Source organism: Bolinopsis microptera, chromosome 10 (assembly GCF_026151205.1).
Source record: "Bolinopsis microptera isolate Bmic1 chromosome 10, MBARI_Bmic_1.0, whole genome shotgun sequence".
NCBI lineage: Eukaryota > Metazoa > Ctenophora > Tentaculata > Lobata > Bolinopsidae > Bolinopsis > Bolinopsis microptera.
Window position 1 is genome coordinate 5,812,571 of NC_087081.1, and position 24,163 is coordinate 5,836,733.

A 24,163-nucleotide genomic window follows, 5' to 3' on the forward strand; every position below is an offset into this window, starting at 1 on the left:
TAACACAATCATGATAATATCTTGATGGAGTGTAATTGACGAGGAAGAGTCACAAGTCACAACCTGCTAGATACCAGTGGACACAGTTAATATTTAATAAGATCCAGTGATGTTCCAACCCCAATAATGATAGTGTGGTCCAAGAATAGCACAAGGCCACACTAGGGACTCACAGTCAGCTGGGTAACAAAGGGCCCTGAACTATAAATATATTATAGACTAATCCAGAGTTCTCAGCCTGAATTAGATTAAGTGTAAGTAATCTGAGAATAACAGTGTCGGAGCTCTACCGGAACGTTAAACGGCCCACTCAACTAACGATACCCTTGCAGATACCACGCATTTTCACACTCAGGATTGAGTTGGGTCATTTTCCAGTACGAGATTGGGGACGGGTTCTATAAATAAACAAACACTCAACTAAAAGACCACAAGATAACAAAAGGCCCTGAGGTAGTCTATCAAAACAAAGCGATCTAATAATATGAGTGTAATTGTTGTTGTGTGTAGTTCTGTGCGGGAGAGACTACAGTTTATAATCTAGACTTTAGAGTTTATCTACACACCATCTGTAGCGATCACAAATGAGGTTGGTCCATGATATCAATTACAACTCTCTCTCCATAGGTAGTTGTGGGTACTGAGAGGCTGATCTAATTTAACAATGCGTACACCCAGAAAGTGATACTGTAGTGTATAGTAGGAACCAGTGTTTGTATTTTCTGTGGTTTGTACCTGACAGGGTTCCCTAAACAAACATTACATGGAATTGTGACAAAATAAACACAGAGCTACGGCACTGAGTGTAGCTTACATTCCGCAATAAAACAGGATCAACAATAGAACGGCTCAATTGTGGAGACTGGAGAGAATTGAGAAAGGAATGTTTACAACAATTTATTGAATAATCAAGTCTGGTTGAGTTAACTGAGCACAACTCCCGACTCCACGACGTTTTGACGAGGATTTCAAGCGATCGATCGAAACGTCAGTTTTTATTTAGGAAGTCAACTATGACTGATTAGTCTGGATCGAATAAAGTTCTAGTAATTGTAGCTAAGCCACGTACAAGATGTTCAACTGCTGATTTGTTCTACTCTGCAACTTCTTGATGACTGCTAAACACACATCTTTAAATGGCAACTAAGCAGTCCGGAAATCCTGGCTCCCGATCAAGTCCTTACAGTGGGACAAGTTTCAACAGGAACTTTTCAAGGAACAAAGGAAAGTCCAATAACTAGGTTAATATGGTGCCGGAACATGGAGTGAAGTAGCCTGCTGCTGTCACCTATACTTTCTTTGTGGATTACTTTTATTGAAAATTCAATATAATCTGCCATCTCAACGATTTTGAGGAAGATTAAACGGGAAATGTCAGTACAATAATTTCATTTATTTTAACGGACGGTATCGAATTCCCAAAACTAATTAGCAACAATTTTAAACAAATTAAAAAGTATCCAACGTCACGAAACGTCACAATATAACAATAACAAAGTGACTGATTGAGAGATTATTAGTCCCATTATTAGTATTGGAAATCATTAATAATATTATTATTAGTTTTGGAAATTCTATTCGTCCGGAGAAGAGTATTCTAATATTTTCCAACGATATTATCACACCCTGCAGCTTGCAGCAATAGTTTAACAGATTATTAATGAGCCATATTATGCGGAATATTCTTAAATTTGTAGTTCTCCTAATTACTTTTGAGTGACGAGAGCAACTAATTAAGTGACCAAGTAGTTCGTAAAGAAGCACGCTAGAACATAGAGTTTATACATGGGCTGATTGCCAGAGGATGGAAAGCTCTGATATTTATTTAGAGCTGTAGAGGCTTTTGGTATCAACAATTACCAGCTCCATTGAGCTACTTTTGTACAGCTAAGAGAGTGAAGAAAGAAGCGGCTTTTGTAGCCCTCAAATGTTTCTATCGTATGAAGAGATTCTAGGCTTGCCAGAGATATCAAGAATCGTGTTATATCTGTTGCTAGCCTACAAGAAGTTATGTCCTTGCTACAACATCGTAAAAAAACCCAAATACATTCCACCAACTGAGTGAGGTGAGTGTTGGGCCCTTAAAACATTGTCACATCCAGGCACAGAGATGAAGCTAGTTAGAAGTGTAGAATTGCTAAACATATAAAACTTAGGTAACCAAAGTCTTACCTTTGACAGGCTTTGTAGTATTTTCCCGGCCGAAGGAGGATCTGCTCCATCGATAAAACGTCATTAAAAAGGCCCGTATCAGCAGTTCAACAGATCAGAAACACAAGGAGAGAATGAGAGGACTGAAGTCTGAACGTAAACACAAAAACTGTTGACCCAATTAAGAGATCGAGTAATTGTCAATAAGCCGCATTCCACAAATACCTCCACGTACAAAGAAAGCCTCTAAAACTGTATCAAAATGTATACTACAGGACAACAGTGAATGAAAGGGACATTTTCAAGTAGCCGTATGAAAAATGTTTACAAGTTTCAACCCCACTTTGCCCAATTAACACTAATTATCACTAATTTAACTGATAAGAACTAAAGTCTGAAACACACTCCTATATCCTAGGCCTAGGTACCTACCAAGAGATCCACGACCAATTTGCAGACTACAGGACAAGAATCACGCTTAGAACACACCCTAATCATCATTACTTCATACCATTAACACCCGTAATCAATGATAAGAACTGAGACAAGCCCCAGAAACCTATGTACAAACTGTAATACAGGAGACACCAATGTAGCCTGATAAGACCTAGACAAGCCCCAGAAACCTGTGTACAAACTGTAATACAGGAGACAAAAATGTAGCCTGATAAAAACTGAGACAAGCCCCAGAAACCAATGTACAAACTGTATAGTAATACAGGAGACACCAATGTAGCCTGATAAGACCTAGACAAGCCCCAGAAACCAATGTACAAACTGTAATGCAGGAGACACCAATGTAGCCTGATAAAAACTGAGACAAGCCCCAGAAACCAATGTACAAACTGTAATACAGGAGACAACAATGTAGCCTGATAAGAACTGAAACAAGCCCCAGAAACCTATGTACAAACTGTAATACAGGAGACACCAATGTAGCCTGATAAGAACTGAAACAAGCCCCAGAAACCAATGTACAAACTGTAATACAGGAGACACCAATGTAGCCTGATAAGAACTGAAACAAGCCCCAGAAACCAATGTACAAACTGTAATACAGGAGACACCAATGTAGCCTGATAAGAACTGAAACAAGCCCCAGAAACCAATGTACAAACTGTAATACAGGAGACACCAATGTAGCCTGATAAGAACTGAAACAAGCCCCAGAAACCAATGTACAAACTGTAATACAGGAGACAACAATGTAGCCTGATAAGAACTGAAACAAGCCCCAGAAACCAATGTACAAACTGTAATACAGGAGACACCAATGTAGCCTGATAAGAACTGAAACAAGCCCCAGAAACCTATGTACAAACTGTAATACAGGAGACACCAATGTAGCCTGATAAGAACTGAAACAAGCCCCAGAAACCAATGTACAAACTGTAATACAGGAGACAACAATGTAGCCTGATAAGAACTGAAACAAGCCCCAGAAACCTATGTACAAACTGTACAGGAGACAACAATGTAGCCTGATAAGAACTGAGACAAGCCCCAGAAACCGATGTACAAACTGTAATACAGGAGACACCAATGTAACCTGCCAGAGATCATCACGCCTATAACAGTCTCTCTCTTTCTCGTATCATGTATGGAGATCTGTTAATAGTTTGGATCGCAAGCAACAAATAGTATACATTCTTGATCACAACAGAGGGGGACCCACTGGTCGATTTTACTGGACTGATATACAACTACTATAGCAAATCTAGTATTCTACTACTATAATAGAGCAATACTACTTAATCTAGCATCTAGCTATACTACTAGACCAGTACTACTAGATACCACTAGACCAGACGACATTTTACTGTTGTTACTCTACACTATCTCGAGACATTTTGAGAGCCAGGTCGCTTAACTGGATATATGGGTAGAAGAAGATATGCTCCTCCCCCCCCCCCCCCCCCCCCCCAACATTGTTTTGGCACGTGACATTCACTATGGGATTTTATTGGTACATGCTGCAAGCTGATTGGTTGATTAAACTTGTACTAGTCCAAAACCCTAGCAACATTATGATTAGATAATTAAAAAGACCTCGTCTCGTTTATTAATGAAAGGCTCATATTGTTTTGTACGATGAGGCCACGTTATAACTATTATAAGATCAAGTTTTATCACGATATGGGCCTAGGAGAAGTTTTATAAATTCAAAACAAAGGCAGAGTCGACCAACAGTCAAACTTAAACCTCTAAATTGTTGTTCACAAACCTCAACTTTAAGTGGTAACTTTTAGGGGAAGTAACTTTTATATATATTGGGATAATAGTGGACCACGCTAGTAAAAGCTTTTACAACTTTTATAGTAATACAATATAAGTAAATGCCTGGTCATACCAGGAGGTGTGTCGCACATATAATTATCCTTACTTCATTACAGCGACAGTTGTGCATTGTGCAACTACTACTAAGTTCAACGCTAAATAGTCCTCCATTTACCATCAATCTTGTAACTAGTACTGTAACTACCAGTAGTACAGTACCAGTAACTACCAGTAACTACCAGTGGAAGCGACTCGGGAAATAGTTAGGATTTGTAAAGCAATATCATTGTGGAGACTACGTGGTAAGCTAAATGGTGGAGGTAAAGAGGTGACAGAGGGAGGTTTATAGTAGGTTCATGATATGTTAGAAGGGGGTCATTTAAAACTTATTATAAGTGATACGAAATGTTTATTAAGCAGGAGCTTTCAAAATACATGTGTAAATCGTCTTCAACTGGTTTATAATAGGTTTAAAATTGGTTCACAGGTGACTGTACTGGTGGAGCTATAAACAGAGGGAATGGAGAATAATTAATATTAAAGCGAGGTTATTTAACGGACAGAATGTCAATAGTATGTTAGTGGAGATACGTTAGTGGACCCAGAATTATTATAGACGACAAATTCGATAACGGCGCTTAACTCATTTTCGAAATATTTCGGCAATTTCCGGGAGAATCGGTGATACAAACAAATTGGTGACACAAAACAGCAAACTATACAGCAACCCAGCACTGAGCACATAGAACATTAACTGGTGTACAACTGTGGATCCAATACGGAGATCAGAGGAACGATCCAGTATAACGGAAGGTGACAAAGGAATGTTAGAATTCGGGGATTAATAAAGGGTACAACAAATTCCATTACGTGCAGGTAAGACAATACCTTTATATCCTGCCAAATCATACTTTGAGGATGATAAAATCTGCGGAAGGGTTAATTAGGATTACAGTGTCGTTATGTCACATGAATTTTCAGCGTATCGAAAGAATCAGCCATTCCATTAATATATTTAAATCGGTGTACCAACATGGAACAATTTCAAAATCTCATGCATATCTTCAGAAGCAAAAAGAAGAGAACACATTTAGTGAAATTTAAAAACCGAACAGATTGCCCAATAATTAAGCAGAGAACACCGTTATAATGCTGCAGAAGCTATGAAAAGTAAAACATTGCAAACACAGTAAAATTACAGGTACGGAATACAGAATTCAGAATCTCACTAAACTAATAAACTAATAAAGCAATGAAAGGCATTAGTTTGGTAAAATCTAACAGAACATATGCTATCAGACTTTCAAACTAATACAATATCCAAAAATGTCCGAATAAGAACAGATTTCACAATAGTGACACCACCATGTAGCAACAGGAAAAGTAACACACTATGCAGGTATGGAATGCAGGGGCCAGGATGAGCACACCCAATTTGGAGGCAGTAGGATGTAGATTTTACTACAGAAGGAGAGAGAGAGATCATGGACTAATAAGATTCTATGATATCATTACCGCGTCATCACTACACGTGACCAGTGACCACTAATGATGAGTCACGTGCAGAGTCGTCATAATATGGGAGAGTCAGTGGTAATACCTTATGGTGACCTTTATAATTATAGGAAACGAAACCGAAATGAGAAGATGAAATAAATGTATCAATTAATCAAGCAGGAATAGGATTAGATCCATAAAAAATGACCATTCGATTTCCGTTCGCGGTACTAACTTCCTGTACGCGTTACTAACGTCCGGTATGCGCTACACAAGTCCGGTATGCGCTACAAAAGTCCTGTTGTGATACGTAAAGTGACTAATAACTGACTATTAAAGAGCGAAAGATACAAATGATAATCAAATAGAACTGATATGATCTTCAAACTTATCATGATTACAGACCAGTGACTGTAAATAATAGAATTATAAAATGATAGAATTATAGAGTATTTAAATTTACATCATACGTTCCAGTACGTGTTTTCCCGTCAATTATAAATAGACGTTTGACAACTTTTGTTAGAATCTTAATTCTATTTGTAGCTTGTTTTTGTACTTCATATTACTAACCCTGTAGGTATCTCACTTTAGCAAAAGTTTAGTTCCAGTGATTGTATATACAGTGTTGGGGTAAAGGGACTCCAGAAGGCAGACAAGGCTCGACTCCAGACTCTAGTTGAAGTAACAGAAGAGAGAGGAGTGTCCAGTGTTTAGTTGACTCCAGACTCTAGCGTAGCAGAAGGGAGAGGAGTGACGTTGTCGACTCCAGACTCTAGCGTAGCAGAAGGGAGAGGAGTGACGTTGTTTTAGTGATCCCACAGATTCCAGTCGACAGATACTATCTGTGTTCTGTGACGTGGAAAGAGTGGTAAGTAGTTTATAGTTATAGTTTAGTAGTTTAGTCTAGGAGTTCCCGCTTCCTCTTTCACTTTCATTTATAGTTTCACGTGGATTACCTTTCACTTTACTCACGGTAGTTTTCCCCCAGGGTTTTGTTTTTATAGTTATCAGTTCCAGTTTTACTTGAAGTCCTCATCATTCAGAAGTCCCTCATATAGTAAGAAGAACATCATCATCAGGAGTAGTAGTTTTAATTTAATAGTAGTTTAATCTAATAGTAAAAAAGACATTGTTTAGTTTAGTATTGAAATGTGTTTTAACTATTAGTCAGAGCAGAGTAGTGTGAGTTACTGAGTCACACCATATCAATCATTCACTATTTAAGAGAGTACATTGTAGAGTAACAAGGTTACTTTTGACACAAGATTTGTATAACCTCTTTATTCATCTAATTTGTATTTATAATAATTGAGTATTATTTGTTATTTAATTAACCCAAGAACAGGGTTCCAACAACTTTTACCTTAACACTCTAGACTCACTTCTGGAAAGAATCTACCCCAGGTTAAAGACAATGGCAGTGGGTATAATTGAATCATTCCGGATATCTAAACAAGGTTATTATTAGCTGTAGGAAAGAAATAGCGGGATTGTTTTGAAGAGTTGGGGAGGATGCCACCGGGAGAGCCCTCTGGCGTACCAAATAGTATTAAACCAAGGCTGCACAGGGTCGTAAGAATCGTGAGAATATTCCAATCTTATTAAAGTGCGCAAATTCCTCAGAATAACAAGAGCTATTTTTTTCAGTTTTCCTTCAGGAACGGTAGAAGAGGTGGATGCGACGGATATTGTCCATTTTGGAGCTGGTAATCTATTTAAACTTCCACATTACGGGAAAACAAGTGTTATCCATATAATAAGGTCACAAGACCTCTTGTTTATTCTGAATATCTTATAATAATTACAGTATGTCAGTTGATCAAGTCCCCACGGTGTATATCTTATACGAGGTATTCGCAGCGACAAAACTGATATAAAAATTAAACCTAATAATGATAGAAAATAACATTAAAAGATAATACATTATACAGAACCGTAGCACAAATTATGTTAGGCTGCTAGAATTATCATTGGGTTGGAGCCGCAGGCTGTGCTTAGGGCCGACTAAAATCAACATAATAACTTAGGGATTCCAGTAACAGCCAATATGGGACTAGAAGCAAAGTAAGTGGTTATCCGTTAAAGAGCATTCTAGATCATTCTCCAGTCTTAAGCTCTTCAGGTTATCTGTTAAAGAGCATTCTAGATCATTCTCCCGTCTCAAGCCCTTCAGGATATTCTTAAGACAACTAAATATTACCAAGCTACATTTTGCATATCATTAGCAAACATGCTGTTAGGTAGATGAGATTTTGCAATAATTATTTTAATGAGAACCATCACTGTGGCAACTATAACTACTAGCAGGAACCCGTATGATATAACCCTAAAATGGTGTCAAGACTCAAGAGACTAAAATAATTATTACTTATTTAATTGGCGTTTTTGACACCACTTGGGGGTCCAAATTTTTGGCATTAAAATCATTATTCCTTGGCCAATTTTTTATTTTTTCATACTGATTTGGAGGCCATTTAAGCATTTGACCCAGCTAAAAAAGTTTCAGTTGTATATCTTTTACGGTTTTTGCGGAAAGTCGCGTTAAAGTTGATGCCGTGGTGTCAGTAAAATGGCACAGATATATATATATATATATCGTCTCGCTTTATATATAGTAAGATGACTATATAACCATCAGCTGCAGACCTCGCAGGTGCACAAAATTGCAATCATTCAGCTTTTAAACTACTTCCAAAATATTGACTCTGCAGTCTGCAAGCTTGTCAGTCACAACCTTGTCGATGACAATTATTGGACTATGTGCACCAATATCTCCAGCTCATTTACAGACATACTAACTGCTCTAATGAATTAAGGAAAGGAGTTTTTATTTTAATCAAGTAATAACTACTTATGATTTACATCATAACCGATCATATCACTGTGCAGGATTATGGAGCTCCAAGTCTAAATAAGGCGACCATTACAGAGTTATATCTTTAAATATCAATTGCGTGATAATGATGACCCAAAACCAACAGCTGGCAACACAATAATATGCTAATAATATACAATAGCAATCAACGATGAAAAATATACACGATGCAACATCACAAATATTTAAATTTTTACATTTAAATAGGTACATAATATAATTCAACGTATAACCAAGTACAAACCAAGGCCATTATTTAAAAGTTCTAAAAGTAAGCCGCAGCTCCATGTTTTATATGAATAATGAGCATATTATGGTGACTATATGTAACTACTAATGACCATTCGCCATGATGGCATTTGTTACACACAAGAGAATAAGGAACTATAAATATCTCAGGGGTGTAGTTTGTAAGGGAGGTTGTGGTTGCCATGGTAACAGAAGGTGGTTGTCATGGTAACAAAAGGTGGTTGTCATGGTAACAGAATGTGGTTGCCATGGTAACAAAAGGTGGTTGACATGGTAACAGAAGGTGGTTGCCATGGTGACGTAAGGTGGTTGTCATGGTAACAGAAGGTGGTTGTCATGGTAACAAAAGGTGGTTGTCATGGTAACAGAAGGTGGTTGACATGGTGACGTAAGGTGGTTGACATGGTAACAGAAGGTGGTTGCCATGGTATATGTCTGATTTTAGTTAATAACTAAATGGTAATTTATAAATTGGCTCAAAAATGCCACTTTGAATTGATAGACGGAAAAGTACGGAGTCGCATTGCGTATTTAGTTTTAGTAGTGGAGGATTTTCTTAAATGATCTGACTATTGACTAAAGGACTAAATGTTACTAAATGGTTCCTGTAATGCTCTATTTCGGTACTAGTTTTTAAGTCCCACGACAAGTACCACCTTTTTTCAAAAATAATGCCGCTTTGTTGTATAGCTAAGTGTATCTGTTACAAATTACAGATAGAACTATAGAAGGTAGTATGACCTTTAGTGAAACAAGGTTTAAGAAAGAAGAACGATAAAATAAATGAGACTAATAAGCTAAAGTGTAGGGCTAAATTTGGCTGTTTAGAGCCATTGAAGATTACACCGACACTAATCTAAGTAAAGAAACAATCTCCACCACCAAATCTCTATCGTTACAGCATCTTCAAACCTCCAGTAGCAGAGCATCAGACATACTAAACACGCACACTAAACGCACACTCAGAGAGAACAAACAAGAACACGTAATGATCGTATACCGTAACTACACAAGGTCCAGTGTATCTATAAATATCTCCGGGATTTCGACGCGGGATCATATTATCACTCAGCCCGGCCCGCTGTTAGATAAACATCTCAAGGTGATATCATCCCGCCCCGGAAATTTGTATAAACCCGGCCCGCTTTTTAGTCGTAACTGATGTTTATCATTCAATTCTCCGACTTACAATAATCAATGATACTGCTGATTAGAACTCGATAATAGTAGAACAGTTAGACGCGCGATCACGTGGGCGCGTCACGTGCGTACCACGTGCCACCAATAGCATACGCCGGGTCTATACCACGTGACACGAAAGCGCACCACGTGATATGAAACATCGTAACCGTCCACTTCTTTTACACGCTAATTCCTGGGAACGTTGCCAAAGCAGCTAATTCTTGGAATTTCTCCAACGCGTGGCGTGAGAAGTTGGCGACTAGCCAGCTACCCTTGTCCGTGCCCTAAAAATAGTATTGTTTTGCTTGCTCTCCTTCCAGCTCTTGTTCCTGCTAACGTTCAAGCTATTGCTCCACTATGACAGATCGGTTTGACATACAGATTGATGAACTGCTTTCCAATCGTGTTCCGGACAGTACAGTTAGAGTCAACAACTGGGCTCTAAACAAATTTAATTCTTGGCTTCAGTCATCCAGATTTGCTCGTGACTTCAATGACTTTGACCAAATTCCTGTTCAACGACTCAACTACATTTTAGAGTGCTTTCTTGTTTCTGTTGGATTTGACTTGAAGATGAAGACTATGTATTCTGTCTAAAAGTATAAATCCCTTGTCGAAATCGCCGGAGATAATTATAATCCATAAACACTTCACGCTCAGGGCTAAATAAATGTAATCCCTCAGCTGGCGCTTCGGGATTACATATTAACACAAAACTCGTGCGCTGCGTGCACTCGTATGTGTTTATCAGATCATCCCGCTAGCGCGGGATGATCTGTTATATAAACCCTTTGCGTGGCGGGTTTATGTTATTATAGATCATTAGCTAATTATAGTTTCAGCATGAAAAGAAAAATGTTGACAAAAGTTTTCATAAGAATAGAGCCTTCGGCCCACGTACTTAACGATATCTCCCGCCTCTTTTTGAAAAATGAAGCCGGTATGTCACATAATGACATACCAGTATGACTATTACCCAAGTCCCCAACCCTCCCTTAGACCCGCTGGGCCTGGATCAGCAAACATATACTAAACCCACACTAATCAGAGAGAACAAACAAACAACACGTAATAGTAATAATATGCAATGTGTCTACACACACAGAGAGAGAGTCCAGTGTCTTCTTCTCTCCGGAGTGTACAGTATAGATCATTGCCTAATTACTGCTCCAGAGCAGCTACTACATGGAGTGAGGCGACTCACTGTTGAGGGAGCGTATGACCGCATTAAGGTATTCAGTTTGCAATCTTGTATACGTGTAAGAGCTCCAGTTAAATGACATATTATATATACAGTGTATGTAAAAGCATGGCTCCATGTAGGGGACTGTTGAGGGAGCTCTAACTACATTACACTCCGGACCACTCCGGACCACTCATTAGCAATACAAAGTTGCACATAGAACACCCTACAGGCAGGCAGGGTGATGTTAGTCATTATTCATTAGGAATAGTCTTACGATCGGAATGAGGTGATTATTGATGAATGATAAACGACGAGGCCTTAAGGGCGGAGTATAACTTGAGTATTAGAGACTTTCTGGCACTGTATCAATACACATGTAGTAATGTTGTAATGATGGTGGAGTTGGCAAGCATGATGTGTTGAGGAATGTGTTTGTTAAGCAGAACCACTGTTGTTTTAGCATGTAGTCTGAATGTACATTACACAGTACTTGAAGTTTGCTGAGATTGAACTGAAGACCAGATGGATGATATTCAAATTCTAGTGTAATGAATTTAAATCATATGAGACGGTAGGTATGGGTAAAATTGTGAGAATATTTAATGACCGCTGTATTTACTCCCAGCTATCCTAGTTATCTAGTTATGACGAATAAAGATGAACCTGAGTCTTGGTCGTCAGGAACCATAGAATTTCTCTCCTTCACTGCATCTCCATAACTGTTCTTCCTTCTCCCCACCATCTTCACATTTTATACTCGCTTAGTACAATGTTTTATAGATAATGGTTTACAAACAAATGCAGATAGAAGCAGTTAAAGTCGATGTCAAGTTAAGCAACTGATATGGCTATTAGATGTATATTCTAATCAAATCACCTCAATGTTCTACCACTTTCATCTCACTGGTCAAATCACAAACTCAAGATTGATAAATTCACACTGAGATGCAATGAAGTCTTTGTCATGGTAACAGGCCAGGAAGAATTGAATCAGATTCGCATAATATTATATTATGGTATTGAATAACATATTATTCTAAACATCATTATGGTATTGAATAACATATTATTCTAAACATCACTCTATAAATCAAGAGGCTTGCATATAATGAACATATTGACACGGGTGCAGAGTTGAGTCTGTACGGAACCTAGTAGTTTCAGATCCTTGTTTAACTTGCCGTACAGCAAGGTCATCCACTACTTTAGCCCGGCGAGGCACATAACTCCCTCTACAACTCCATGACAAATGCTTCATATATACTAGCCGAGTTCACAAGTTATATCCTTGTGTTTGAGAAGAGCTCGTTAGAACTGCTTCCTTTCCCTTCAGTATCCCACAGTCTCTCGAGTTTCGTAACTGCCAGAGAACTCTCTTAAACAATTACTAGACTCGGTGATTATAAATCAAGAGGCTTGCATATAATGTATGTACTTATTTAAAATTACACTGGTAAATTGAAAGCCATATCAGATCTAGTAAAAACTACTGTCTATAACTGGCCACTATCAGAAAACAATAGCATCCACATTCCACTAGATATCAAGACAATAAACAAGTCCACATCACGCCACTCACTGACAACACAGTACCACTATAAAAACAGTAGACCCGGACCAGTAACAGTGAGAGAGAGAAAGCGAGATTTAACAAGGGTATTGCTAGGAGGGTCAGGTTTCACGAAGTGGCCATTGTTTGATCCCGTCTCAGGGAGAGAGAGGGAGAGAGAGAGAGCCTAATTTGTGAGTAATGAGATTTCCACGGTGTGGTGACTGGTGTGGGCCTGCTTCATGACCTGGTCTGATGAAGTAGAACATCAGGTTCATTTTCGTCATTTTAACACAATGGACAATATCTTTTAAGTGTAACATTTATTATGTGCATCTCAAAATTGGTTTTGTGTGCGAACTGTAGGTACACCATAGTCCTTTGAACCTTTAATATAATAATTTGATGTAATTTGAGAAAAAGGTAAGGGCTGAGGGGTGAGGAATGAAGGGGTGTGGGATTAGGGAGCGAGAGATGGGAAATGAATGATAAGGGTTGAGGATTTTAGCAATAAAGAATTAAGGATTAGGGATGAAGGGTGAATGTTAAAATGGTGAGGATTGAGTTTAAGAGGTTGAAGGGTTGAGGGATGAGGGAGTTAAAGAGGTTAAGGGTTGAGGGATGAGGGATAAGAGATGAGGGATGATGGTTGAGAGGCATTTTCCCTAGGAAGCGCATGGAAAAGCCCAACCACTAAGAGTAGATAATGGATTAAGATTATAGTAATGGTTAGGATTAGGGTTAAGGGTAGAATAAGGGACCCCTGTAATAACCCTAAACCTAACCATTACTCAAAGTTGTTTTCTACCCAAATGTCTACCCTCACTCCTCAGTAGGTCAAGCTTCTTGTATACTGTCGACCAATGTGTGTTAATAATTGTGCTATTCGAGTGTCCAGTGGACAGTGTCTACCGAATTAATTGTATTGGAACCAGTAAGCCTTGAGTCAGACTGGACACACTCTACCACATTTAGAATCAAACAAGTAAAGCAAGAAATAGATGTATTAAACAGCCCGAGAGAATACTGGGGCATCTTTAGTCCCACGAATTTCAATGTCGATGAACTGGACAGTATGACACTCATTCTACAGAGTGGTGCCATCCACAATTCCACAAGACTGTGTCCTTTGGGACACAATCCTAACAGAGTCCACTGGTCAAGGTTATATCTTTGTAAAAATACTGTGACCAAAAGTTAATTAACTTACAGACATAGCCTAGTCTTCTTCTCGGAACTAGGAAAACTGAGCAACCAACATAAATAAATGCAGTCAATTGCACAATGTTTACGAGATCAAACACATTCATTGCCTTGATCTGCTATACGGCCTTACGTACACTGCAACTCCAGCTTCATAAACACACGATTTGAGTGCAACATCTTCAGTCTTACAATTCTTTGTTTGAATGATCATGCCTACTCAATGCTTAATATATATATATAATATACTTAATATATTACATTGATATAAGATTTATTTTTGATAGGTACTCAATAAAGTTGATGAATTTCCCTCCCTATTAAAATTTTAAACCCATTTAGTGAAAATTGATAAACGAAGATCTAGATATTGATACATATTATAACCAACATTGCTTATATTCTGCCTTGTAAACAAAGAGCAAATCTTCTTAATGCCTTCTTCCTGTCCTAAAACTAAAACTTCATCCTATTAAAGTAAAGGCCAGTTGTTACCACAAGCTATTATACCGTCCCTCTCAAAAACATGCCTCAGCCTCCATCAAAAACAATTTTAGTTTTCAGTCCTTCTAGTTTCCAAAAATCTACCGAGCTAGTGTTCTGGTGTGCACAAAAGCCCCTAAGCCCGTGCATTCCTTGCCCCGCTAGCTGCCAGTCCTTGACAAACTTCCAATAGCAAAGATCAACTAGTCATTTACAAATTGAGCACTATACAATTTTAATTGTTTTAAATATTTGACTTTGTAAAATGAGCTAAAACATTGATTTATTAGTTTCATTGATTTATTAGTTTCATTGAATGATATTACTAGATTCTTCGTACTACCTTACAGTGGCGTAACATTGCTTGTTGGCACCCCTGCTGTAAAAGCGCCCCCCTGTTGAAAAATTAATTATATAAACAATAATGTTTTATTTATTCATCTTTTAAACTTTGCACGCGATTCCCTCTGAGCCACCTAGTTTTTTAGGTGGCCCTGAATGATTATTTGCAAGGATGATGAATAATCACTCTACACTCGACCAGTGGCGTAACGAAGGGCCCTGCTGACCCCGCTGTGCAGGGGGGCGCCGTCTTAGGGGGGCGCCAAATTGTCGTTTGAATGTGGGACAATTTCGAAAACTTAACTAAAGTACTAGCAAAACTGTGCGTTTTGCTCTAGATACACACTTTTTTAGAGATTTTACCGGCGTATCCTCTAAAATCACCTAATTTGTTCAATTTTAGGGAGGGGCACCGAAAGGGGAGGGGGCGCCAACAGGGGGGCGCCTTTTCGGCAGGGGGGGCGCCAACAGGCAACGTTACGCCACTGCACTCGACTGTCACGTGACTTTTTCAACCCATTCTTTAGCTGGTCCTGAACGACTATTCGAAACCCTAACCCTCTAATCTGATCCCAACCCTAACCCTAACCCAATCCTTAACAAAAGCATATGCAGAAATCCTAACACTAACGAGAAATTAGACTAACTTCCTTATACAGTTATACGGTCATATCACGTGATCGAGACAGTTTTTTGCAATTTTCTTGTCAGGGGAGCATTTTAACCCTATGTCATGCCCAGCAAAAGGTGGTTTAATTTAAACAGACGGCTTGAGTTCGCACGCGACATTAAGCATGAGTTGCAAACTTTTGATTGGCCCAAAATGACACTTTTCTGGAAATTTGAAGATACTTCAAAATCTATGTTGTCTTAAATTTTCAAATGCGGAATACACAGAAGGACCAAAGTGCAAAGAAACTGCTGCTAACAGCTGCTGACTGCTGCTAACTGCTGCTAACTGCTGCTAACTGCTGCTAACTGCTACTATGTACTAACTGTAGGGTATTTTATTAGCTATTTTAGATTTAATAATAATAATGTAGGGTATTTTGGTTCAAACTTAAGACTTTAAAGAATTAAACGTACCTGTATATTCCTCCAAACCTACGACTTTAAAGAATTGAACTAGAATTCTGAATTAGCTGTATTTCGCCGTTAAACTAAAGCTTATACTGTTTACTTCATGAGTGGGTCGTATTTCAAAAGCTAATTTGACAAGAAGTGGGGCCATTGGGTCATAGAGTACACAAATCTGCAAAATTAAATTTGCCAACTTTTGATCAGCCCAAAATGACACTTTTCTGGAGATTTGAAGATACCTCAAAATCTACGTTGTCTTAAATTTTCCTGGGGAGTGGGGGGGACGATACTTTTACAAAACGAACATGTTACTTCTATCTCTTTAACTTTTGAAGTTAGGCCCTGGCCAGTAATTAGGATTTCTGGGTGAGGGGTGATTCGGAATCAGTGTCCGAAAATACATCGATAGAAGTTGGTTTCAACTGTCGGGGGCCCTTTTAGAACAATCTCAAAGATCGACTGTAAATTGATTTAGCACGCTCCTATTTGAAACCTAAATCTTTATAACATGAACACTGCACACTTACCTGAGGACCCCAGGCTATTATGTTCATTAACATAATAAAATAATTAATAAAGATTTGGCGGAATGACAGGCTGAGCGCGGCCCAGTAACTGCACACTTACAACTTAACTGATCCCAACATTAACCCCGATTTAATTCTTAACTGAAGCCTGTCATGTTTATTGTTACGCAGGATGCAAGAATTTTTATTCGCCGTACTATCTTTGATCTTTGATTGACAATGTCAATTTTAACTTTTTAAAATTCCTGTCCTCACAGCTAGGAGGGGCTAAGTGCAAAGAAACTGCTGCTAACTGCTGCTCACACAGTGAGCAGCAGTGAGCAGCAGTGAGCAGCAGTTAGTAGCAGTGAGCAGCAGTGAGCAGCAGTGAGCAGCAGTTTCTTTGCACTTAGCCCCTCGATCCTGTGTCCTATGGTCCTGAGCCAGTAAAATTTGCTAAGGTTTGCTGAATGCTTTGCTTTATTTATATGCAGAGCCTATGCGGCGAGGCGCGAAAGTAGATGGTTAACAAAAATAAATAAGTGCAGTGAAATGCATTTGCTGGGTTTGCAGATTAGTAAAAAATTTACTTGTTATATACTGCGTTCAGGTTGCCGCAGGATTAAATTTTCAGCGTAGCTTTTGTGGTTTGATTGGAGGACTTCGCCACTTCGACGCGCCGCGCAAACTAGCATTCTTGCTTCGCATCGTCGGTTCGTTGCTTTGCTTCGAATATATATATATATATATATATATTACCTGGGGACTTCAGGCTATCATGTTCATAAACGAATAGAGATTAGGCGGAATGAAAGGCTGAGCGCGGCCCAGTAACGATCTCAATGGGTTGACACCTCCAATCAAGTGGTTTGACAGTTGCAACAAAATACAAATAGAAATTTTAATTATTCCGTAATAATTTAGATTACTCGATCTTCCACTTCCAGATACAATGCAAATCCAGTTTTATTCTACAATTGGACACAACTCAGTATTTTTGTCATACGTTGTATATGACCGGCCGCCGCGCAAAAGTGCGCAGCTCCCCGGCCCTGCATGTATCGTAGTGAAACGACTGTGTGGGTCACGGCGTCGCGTGATACAACAATATCTAAAGTATAGCTCTGATACGTTTAACGGGTGATACTCTTAAAATATTTGTTTCGCGTCGAATACCGTCGACGAGTCCATTTTGCCCTTGGTAGGTTATAAACCTACATTTACAATGATATGATACGTCTGATTAGAACCTGTTATATGTAAAACTGCCGACTGGCCTCCAGCTCGCCATTTTTGAGATTCAATCAAATCGATGATGTTTAAAGAGTGCAGATGTTCAGCTCGACAAAATACCGGTAGACATTTTTTCGTAGACTATAAAATTACTCCTCCAGATCCAGTCTTACCCCTCAATTGGACAATGGACATAGCTCAATACCTGACGTAGCTCTGATACGTCCGATTAGAACCTGTAAAACTGGCCTCCAGCTCGCCATTTTTAAGATTCAAGCAAATTGAGGATGTTCAAAGGGTGCAAGATGTTCAGCTCGACAAAATACCGGTAGACATTTTTTGTAGACCCTAAAATTACTCCAAAATAGTGATATTGTAGTGACAATATATAGTGATAATATTGTAGTGACAATATGGTGATATTGTAGTGACAATATAGTGATATTGCATGTAGTGACAATATAGTGATATTGTAGTGATAATATAGTGATATTGTAGTGATAATATAGTGATATTGTAGTGACAATATAACGTTTACTAATATGGTGATATTGTACATTGTAGAGATAATAGATTATTCTCTTGACATGGACAATAGGGTAAAAATTAAGTAGGAAGAGACAAAAATTAAAGCTAAACTTCAGCCTCGATTTCTTCGTAAATGAATCGCTTCTTGAAGATCGAGAGTGCATAGTTCACACTGTCGTTGGACAGATCAAAAGAGAACAAGATGTGTTCCATCATACTGGGATCTCCTGAAAAAATAAGTCATGTCATCATATTATCACCTTATTTTAATTATAATTTAAAATTGGTATTCAATCTAAATTGAAGAATCAACAAAATTTTAAGGAGTCTAAACTCTTCAATTTAAAATCCATTATGGGAACACATACAGGGGCACAATGTGGCCGATAAAGGGTCATAGATCAGACAAGGCTGGTCGGTCGGAGGTCGGTCGGAGGTCGGTCAGGCGCCGGTCGGCGGTAGGTGAACGCCGGTCGGAGGTCGGTCGGAGGTTGGTCGGAGGTTGGTCGGAGGTTGGTCGGAGGTCGATCGGAGGTCGATCGGAGGTCGGTCGGAGGTCGGTCGGGCGCCGGTCGGAGGTCGGTCGGAGGTCGGTCGGAGGTCGGTCGGGCGCCGGTCGGAGGTCGGTCGGAGGTCGGTCGGAGGTCGGTCGGGCGCCGGTCGGAGGTCGGTCGGAGGTCGGTCGGAGGTCGGTCGAAGGTCGGTCGGAGGTCAGTCGAAGGTCGGTCGGAGGTCGGCCGGGCGCCGGTCGGAGGTCGGTCGGGCGCCGGTCGGAGGTCGGTCGGAGGTCGGTCGGAGGTAGGTCGGGCGACCATTCTATAAGACAATTTTGGACTCGAGGCTCCCCCTGGTAATGTGATCTCGGAAGGCAGGCCTCCCCTTTGCAACACGAGCTCGGAAGCGGGAGCTCTCGATACAGAAGGTACGTATCGAAAATGAGTCGGACCGAAAATTTTCTAAGTCAAGTTTTTCGGAGGTCGTTCGGGCGCCGGTCGGAGGTCGGTTGGGCGCCGGTCGGAGGTCGGTCGGAGGTCGGTCGGAGGTCGGTCGGAGGTCGGTCGGGTGACCTACCTATGACACAATTTTGGACTCGAGGCTCCCCCTGGTAAGGTGATCTCGGAAGGCAGGCCTCCCCTTTGCAACACGAGCTCGGAAGCGGGAGCTCTCGATACAGAAGGTACGTATAGAGAATGAGTCGGACCGAAAATTTCGGTCGGGCGCCGTTCAGAGGTTGGTCGGGTGCCGGTTGGGTGGTAAGCCGGGCGCTGGTCTGGCGACAAGGCTGGTGTTCCGGTCATTCCATAGCCATACTGACTGCGCTGGGTCGGTCGGACTGATACAGTCACGTTTTATAAAGATACGTCTACATTATGAAATCCGAATACATTTACAAGCAAAACGAAATGGATTAGATGATAATTTACAATATTCAATAGAATAATTATTTATAGAATAATTATTATTTAATAGTAATAGTATGGTAAATTAATAATTCTATCGATTAAATTAGTACAGTATGGTTACAGATTATTTTAAAACTCTTCTACATCAGTCTCCCGCAAGAAATGGCTGCTGCTCTTGCTTCTTTCAAATGCCTTGTAGTGTTGATTACTCTGCTGGCTGCGTCATTTAGGGCCTCCATTCTGATCCTTCCGTTGGCTCCGAGCTCTCTTTTGACAAGTTCCAATAGTCGAGGGTGGTCGAGGACTGCCAGCTCTCCGATCCAACGACGCCGTCTGAAGACCCTCTCCGATACTCCATTCTTAGCCAAGGCTCCTTTTATGGTGTGGCGTTCCCAGGGATCCATTACTGTCAGTCGTATCTTATTGTACAAGTCTATCGAACTCTGCACTACATCGCTTCGTGAGAAGGCGGCTGGCCGGGATAGTGGAGCTGGACCTGGAGCTGGACCTGGAGCTGGACCTGGAGCACTGCCGTTTTCTGACAAAAGTGCTTAAGTAACATTTTGGAAATTTCGGGTTTTTTAGTCTAACTTTTGTTTTTGGGTCAAGAACTATCCCTGAGGACCATTGGATACATTCGCCGACCCCCCGAAACCCCCTTTTTGGAACCCCCTAAAATGCAAAAAATGGTCATTTTTCTGAGAAAAGTGCTTAAGTAACATTTTGGAAAACGGGTGCCGTTTATTTCAACAAGAATTGCGCCGGTTAGCGGACGCTAGATTTCCATCGCCCGTAATTAATTACAATTAACAATCGTTTCATATTGGTTAAATTACCAAATTTCTTTGGGGCGTTACAGAGAACAAAATGGAGGGATTGCCGTTGTCAATTATTTGAATCGAAAGTTAAACGACCGGACACCGTAGCGCAGCCTGTGCGGTGATATGCATGATGCAGTTAAAAGGACATCTGTCCGACAGCGACTCTTGTCCGACTCAATATGTTACCAGAAAAAAAAAGACATCTGTCCGAAATTGTGATCTAATTGCAATAAGACACATTTCCATTTTCCAATTAGAGACATGATCTGAACTGAGATATGACCTGAGCTGAACTCTACCATAGTTTATTTTCATTTGATGTCAAAAATTGGACAATAGTTTAAATGTTATATAAATAACTGATCTCCATACCGCTCTCCTGTGTGTAATGTAGGCTGTGATGTGATTGGCAGCTTGTTACAGCTTGTTAGTGTACGGCTAGCATGATCCTGTCCTCAAATAGTCAATCACGTATCGATGGATCAGATCTCAATGGATCAAATCAGCATTATATTAGGACTGTGGGAGCAACGTCACAAGATTACACGTGAGCTTGTGAAATACGAACGTGATCTGAAATTGCAAATGTGATCCGAAAGTTGTACAGATGTCGCCAAAAACGACTCCTATCTGACAGCGACTCTTGTCCGAAACCGGTAATTCGACTGTCGGACAGATGTCACCCAATCAAATCTGTGGTAGTTAATACAATGTGAATCATAATAAAATGTATCGTTCATTTCGTCTAAATATAATGAATCAATCTATGGGCAATCATGTTCAACATGATAGTCATAACATCATAATTTATACAACAACATAACGGATTACTAATATCGGGTTGCACCATGACCAAGCACCCACAACAAAATGAGAAGTTTGTATCGCATGAAGTTAACGAAAGCTTAAACGACAAATATCAATGCGAATCAAAATGTATAATAGCGAAAAGAGATATACATGCGCGCCGTACACGATTTATTAGCTCGATTCTTGGTATAGAGTACACCTTGACATAAAAGCATTGTAAAATGCGCGCGCGACCATCAAAAGATAATTTGTAAAGGAGCACGTGTTTGCGGAGGTTAATGCATGTTTTGCTATGTGACACGACGAAAAACCTATACCCACTATACCCATTCTCAAATCCTACCACTTCTAACCATCTATTGCCTTTTTAGGCGATGGAAAAAATGGTGGCATTTCGGGAACTGAAAATGGTGGCATTGTTTTCTACGTCAAAAACTGGACTAGTGACGGCAATTTAGTGACCGTGGGTCTTTTGGCCTGGGAAAAAACAATTTATGTCACTTAAGCACTTTTGTGAAAACGGGCTCGTTTTCTCACAAAAGTGCTTAAGTGCCATTATACGTTTAATTAAATGTTGATTCTGCCAACTGAAACTATATAATCGGTACTAACAAATCTAAATTTTCACGGCGGATTGATTGGTGATGGTCATAAACTTCAGAAACGCTAGCTTCGCCGTCAAAATTGCCGATTTGCCAATGCAGAACGTTTCAAAATATACGTCATAATTTGCTTTAAAATTTTGTATTCTCTTATAAGTTGAGACTGGCGGGATTATCGACAGGCAAGGGAACATTACCAAAGAGATAGAAGCGATTTGCCTCACTGCTCCTTCTCTGTTGATATGGAGAAAGTTCTTTTACTACCACACATGCCGGAGTACAAGGAGGCGATTTTTACAAGACGCCTTGTCACATTTAACGAAAGTCTCGTTACGAGACCTTCGCGAGGCTGGGGTCAGACGGAGCTCCTTTAGCGATTCTCTGGAATGAGTCAATCGCAGGAAGGAAAGATGAGAATGTGTCCTCGACTTGGATAAAGGCAATAAAACATTATGCTGCAGGCAAGATTGGTGGTAGCAGGGAGATCATTTTTTGGGCAGACGATTGTTCTGTTCAAAACAAGTGTTGGACTTTATTAATTATTTACTGCCCTATGTTCAATTATCAACAGCCCAGATGTTGACCTGGACAAGATAACGGTCAAGTATCTAGAGCCAGAGCAACCTTTATGAGTGCAAACTCATTCCACCAGGCACCATAAAGTGGAGTTGTCCATTAAACAATCAGGTCAACTTCATGATTATAAGGACTTTGTTCAGGCAGTTGAACAGGTGGGTACTGCGATAAGCATGAACTGCACAGACTTTTAATCAGTGATCACTATCCGTATTCCGTAATAATTTTCTGTTCGATTAAAAGATTTATTGAATTTGTCTCCTGAATATCGTTCAGTACCATGACATTGAGTTAATATCTCATAGCCGGCTTATAACCACTTTTGATACCTAAACGGCCTTTGACGGCCTTTGACGACCTTTGACGGCCCCAACGTTAATGTGGCTCTTGCTATGTGTTGGTTCAGCAGAATTGATTTGATTTGATTTGAAACTTTTACAAATAGTACATTATACAATACAGCAAAGAGAATTAAAAATATACGACATTATTATCATGAGGCAATTGTAGGGTAAAAGTTGTAGTCCATATTGTATAAATACTAAAAGCATGGTTAAGTGGTACAAGTTCTGGGGGTATACGTATTACAAGTAATAGTTCTACTCCCAGACTCACTAACACCACCTCCATCTAAACACACAAAATGTATCTAAAACACGCAAATTTAGAATTATCAAAATAAATACATAATGTATCCATGACCTGACTCATAATGCGCCAAAAATTGCGTGCGTTTCATCACACAGCGCTTAGAAGCAAGATTACAGTCGGATATAAAGTTCGCGTAATCCAGTTAAGTATATTAACTGAGGACTGCACCAGGGTCAAATCATGGTGACAGAACGTAAATGTTATTTAATATTATTTAATAGATTTATTTTTATATTATAGTTGTTATATTCAGTATCGTGACCGATCTATCAGTGGCGGGGGCCCACATATAAATATCATTTGCACTCATTAACTTAGTCAGGGTCTGTCAATTTGTCCCAAAAGTGTTTTGCCAGGTTTGCCTTAAAAGTTCCGGCATCACTTATCTCTTTAAGGTCAGTTGGTAGGTCATTCCAGACACTGTGTGTTCTGAAAGAGAAGCTTCTCTTAAAGGAGTGAGCTTTTGCTTCCACAGTACACTTCAGGGAAAGGTGGTCGTGTCTGTTCTGTTAATTATTATATGATCAAGTTTATTTTTCTCGTTAGTTGTCATCCGGCCAAGCATTAAGCAACTTATATTGCAGTACCATTTTTCATTTAGTATATCAAAATATGTCATTGTAATTTTGCATGGCTGAAATGTAACGCTTGATTTATATATATAATGATTAATTGAATTTTCAAATAAAAAATAAAAAAAACGGCTTATAACCGGCTTATAACCGGCTAATAGCTGTTTTCACTGAATTTCTTATAGCCGGCTCCTGACTATCGTTCAGTACGATGAAGTTAAGTTAATATCTTATAGCCGGCTTATAACCGGCTAATAGCCGTTTTCGCTGAATTTCTTATAGCCGGTTCAGTACGATGAAGTTGAGTTAATATCTTATAACCGGCTTATAGCCGGCTTATAACCACTTTCGATACCTAAACGGCTAATAGCCGGCTTATTACCG

The 24,163-nt window shown here is 39.6% G+C and overlaps 1 protein-coding gene across 6 annotated transcripts in view; it reads right to left on the bottom strand.

The window, feature by feature from the left end:
• The window catches only part of LOC134822316 (nucleolar protein dao-5-like), a 43,760-nt gene extending 31,340 nt beyond the window's left edge, over positions 1-12,420 (bottom strand). For 4 of the 6 annotated variants that reach the window (XM_063833300.1, XM_063833304.1, XM_063833303.1 and 1 more), the window contains exon 1: positions 2,173-2,738. In XM_063833300.1, the coding sequence (XP_063689370.1) occupies positions 2,173-2,236 (64 nt within the window). In that variant the 5' untranslated portion in view covers positions 2,237-2,738. Of the gene's footprint in view, positions 1-2,172; positions 2,739-12,083 lie in introns of those variants that run through there. The other 2 variants (XM_063833299.1, XM_063833301.1) reach the window with 1 other exon arrangement.
• Between the last annotated feature and the right edge of the window lie 11,743 nt (positions 12,421-24,163).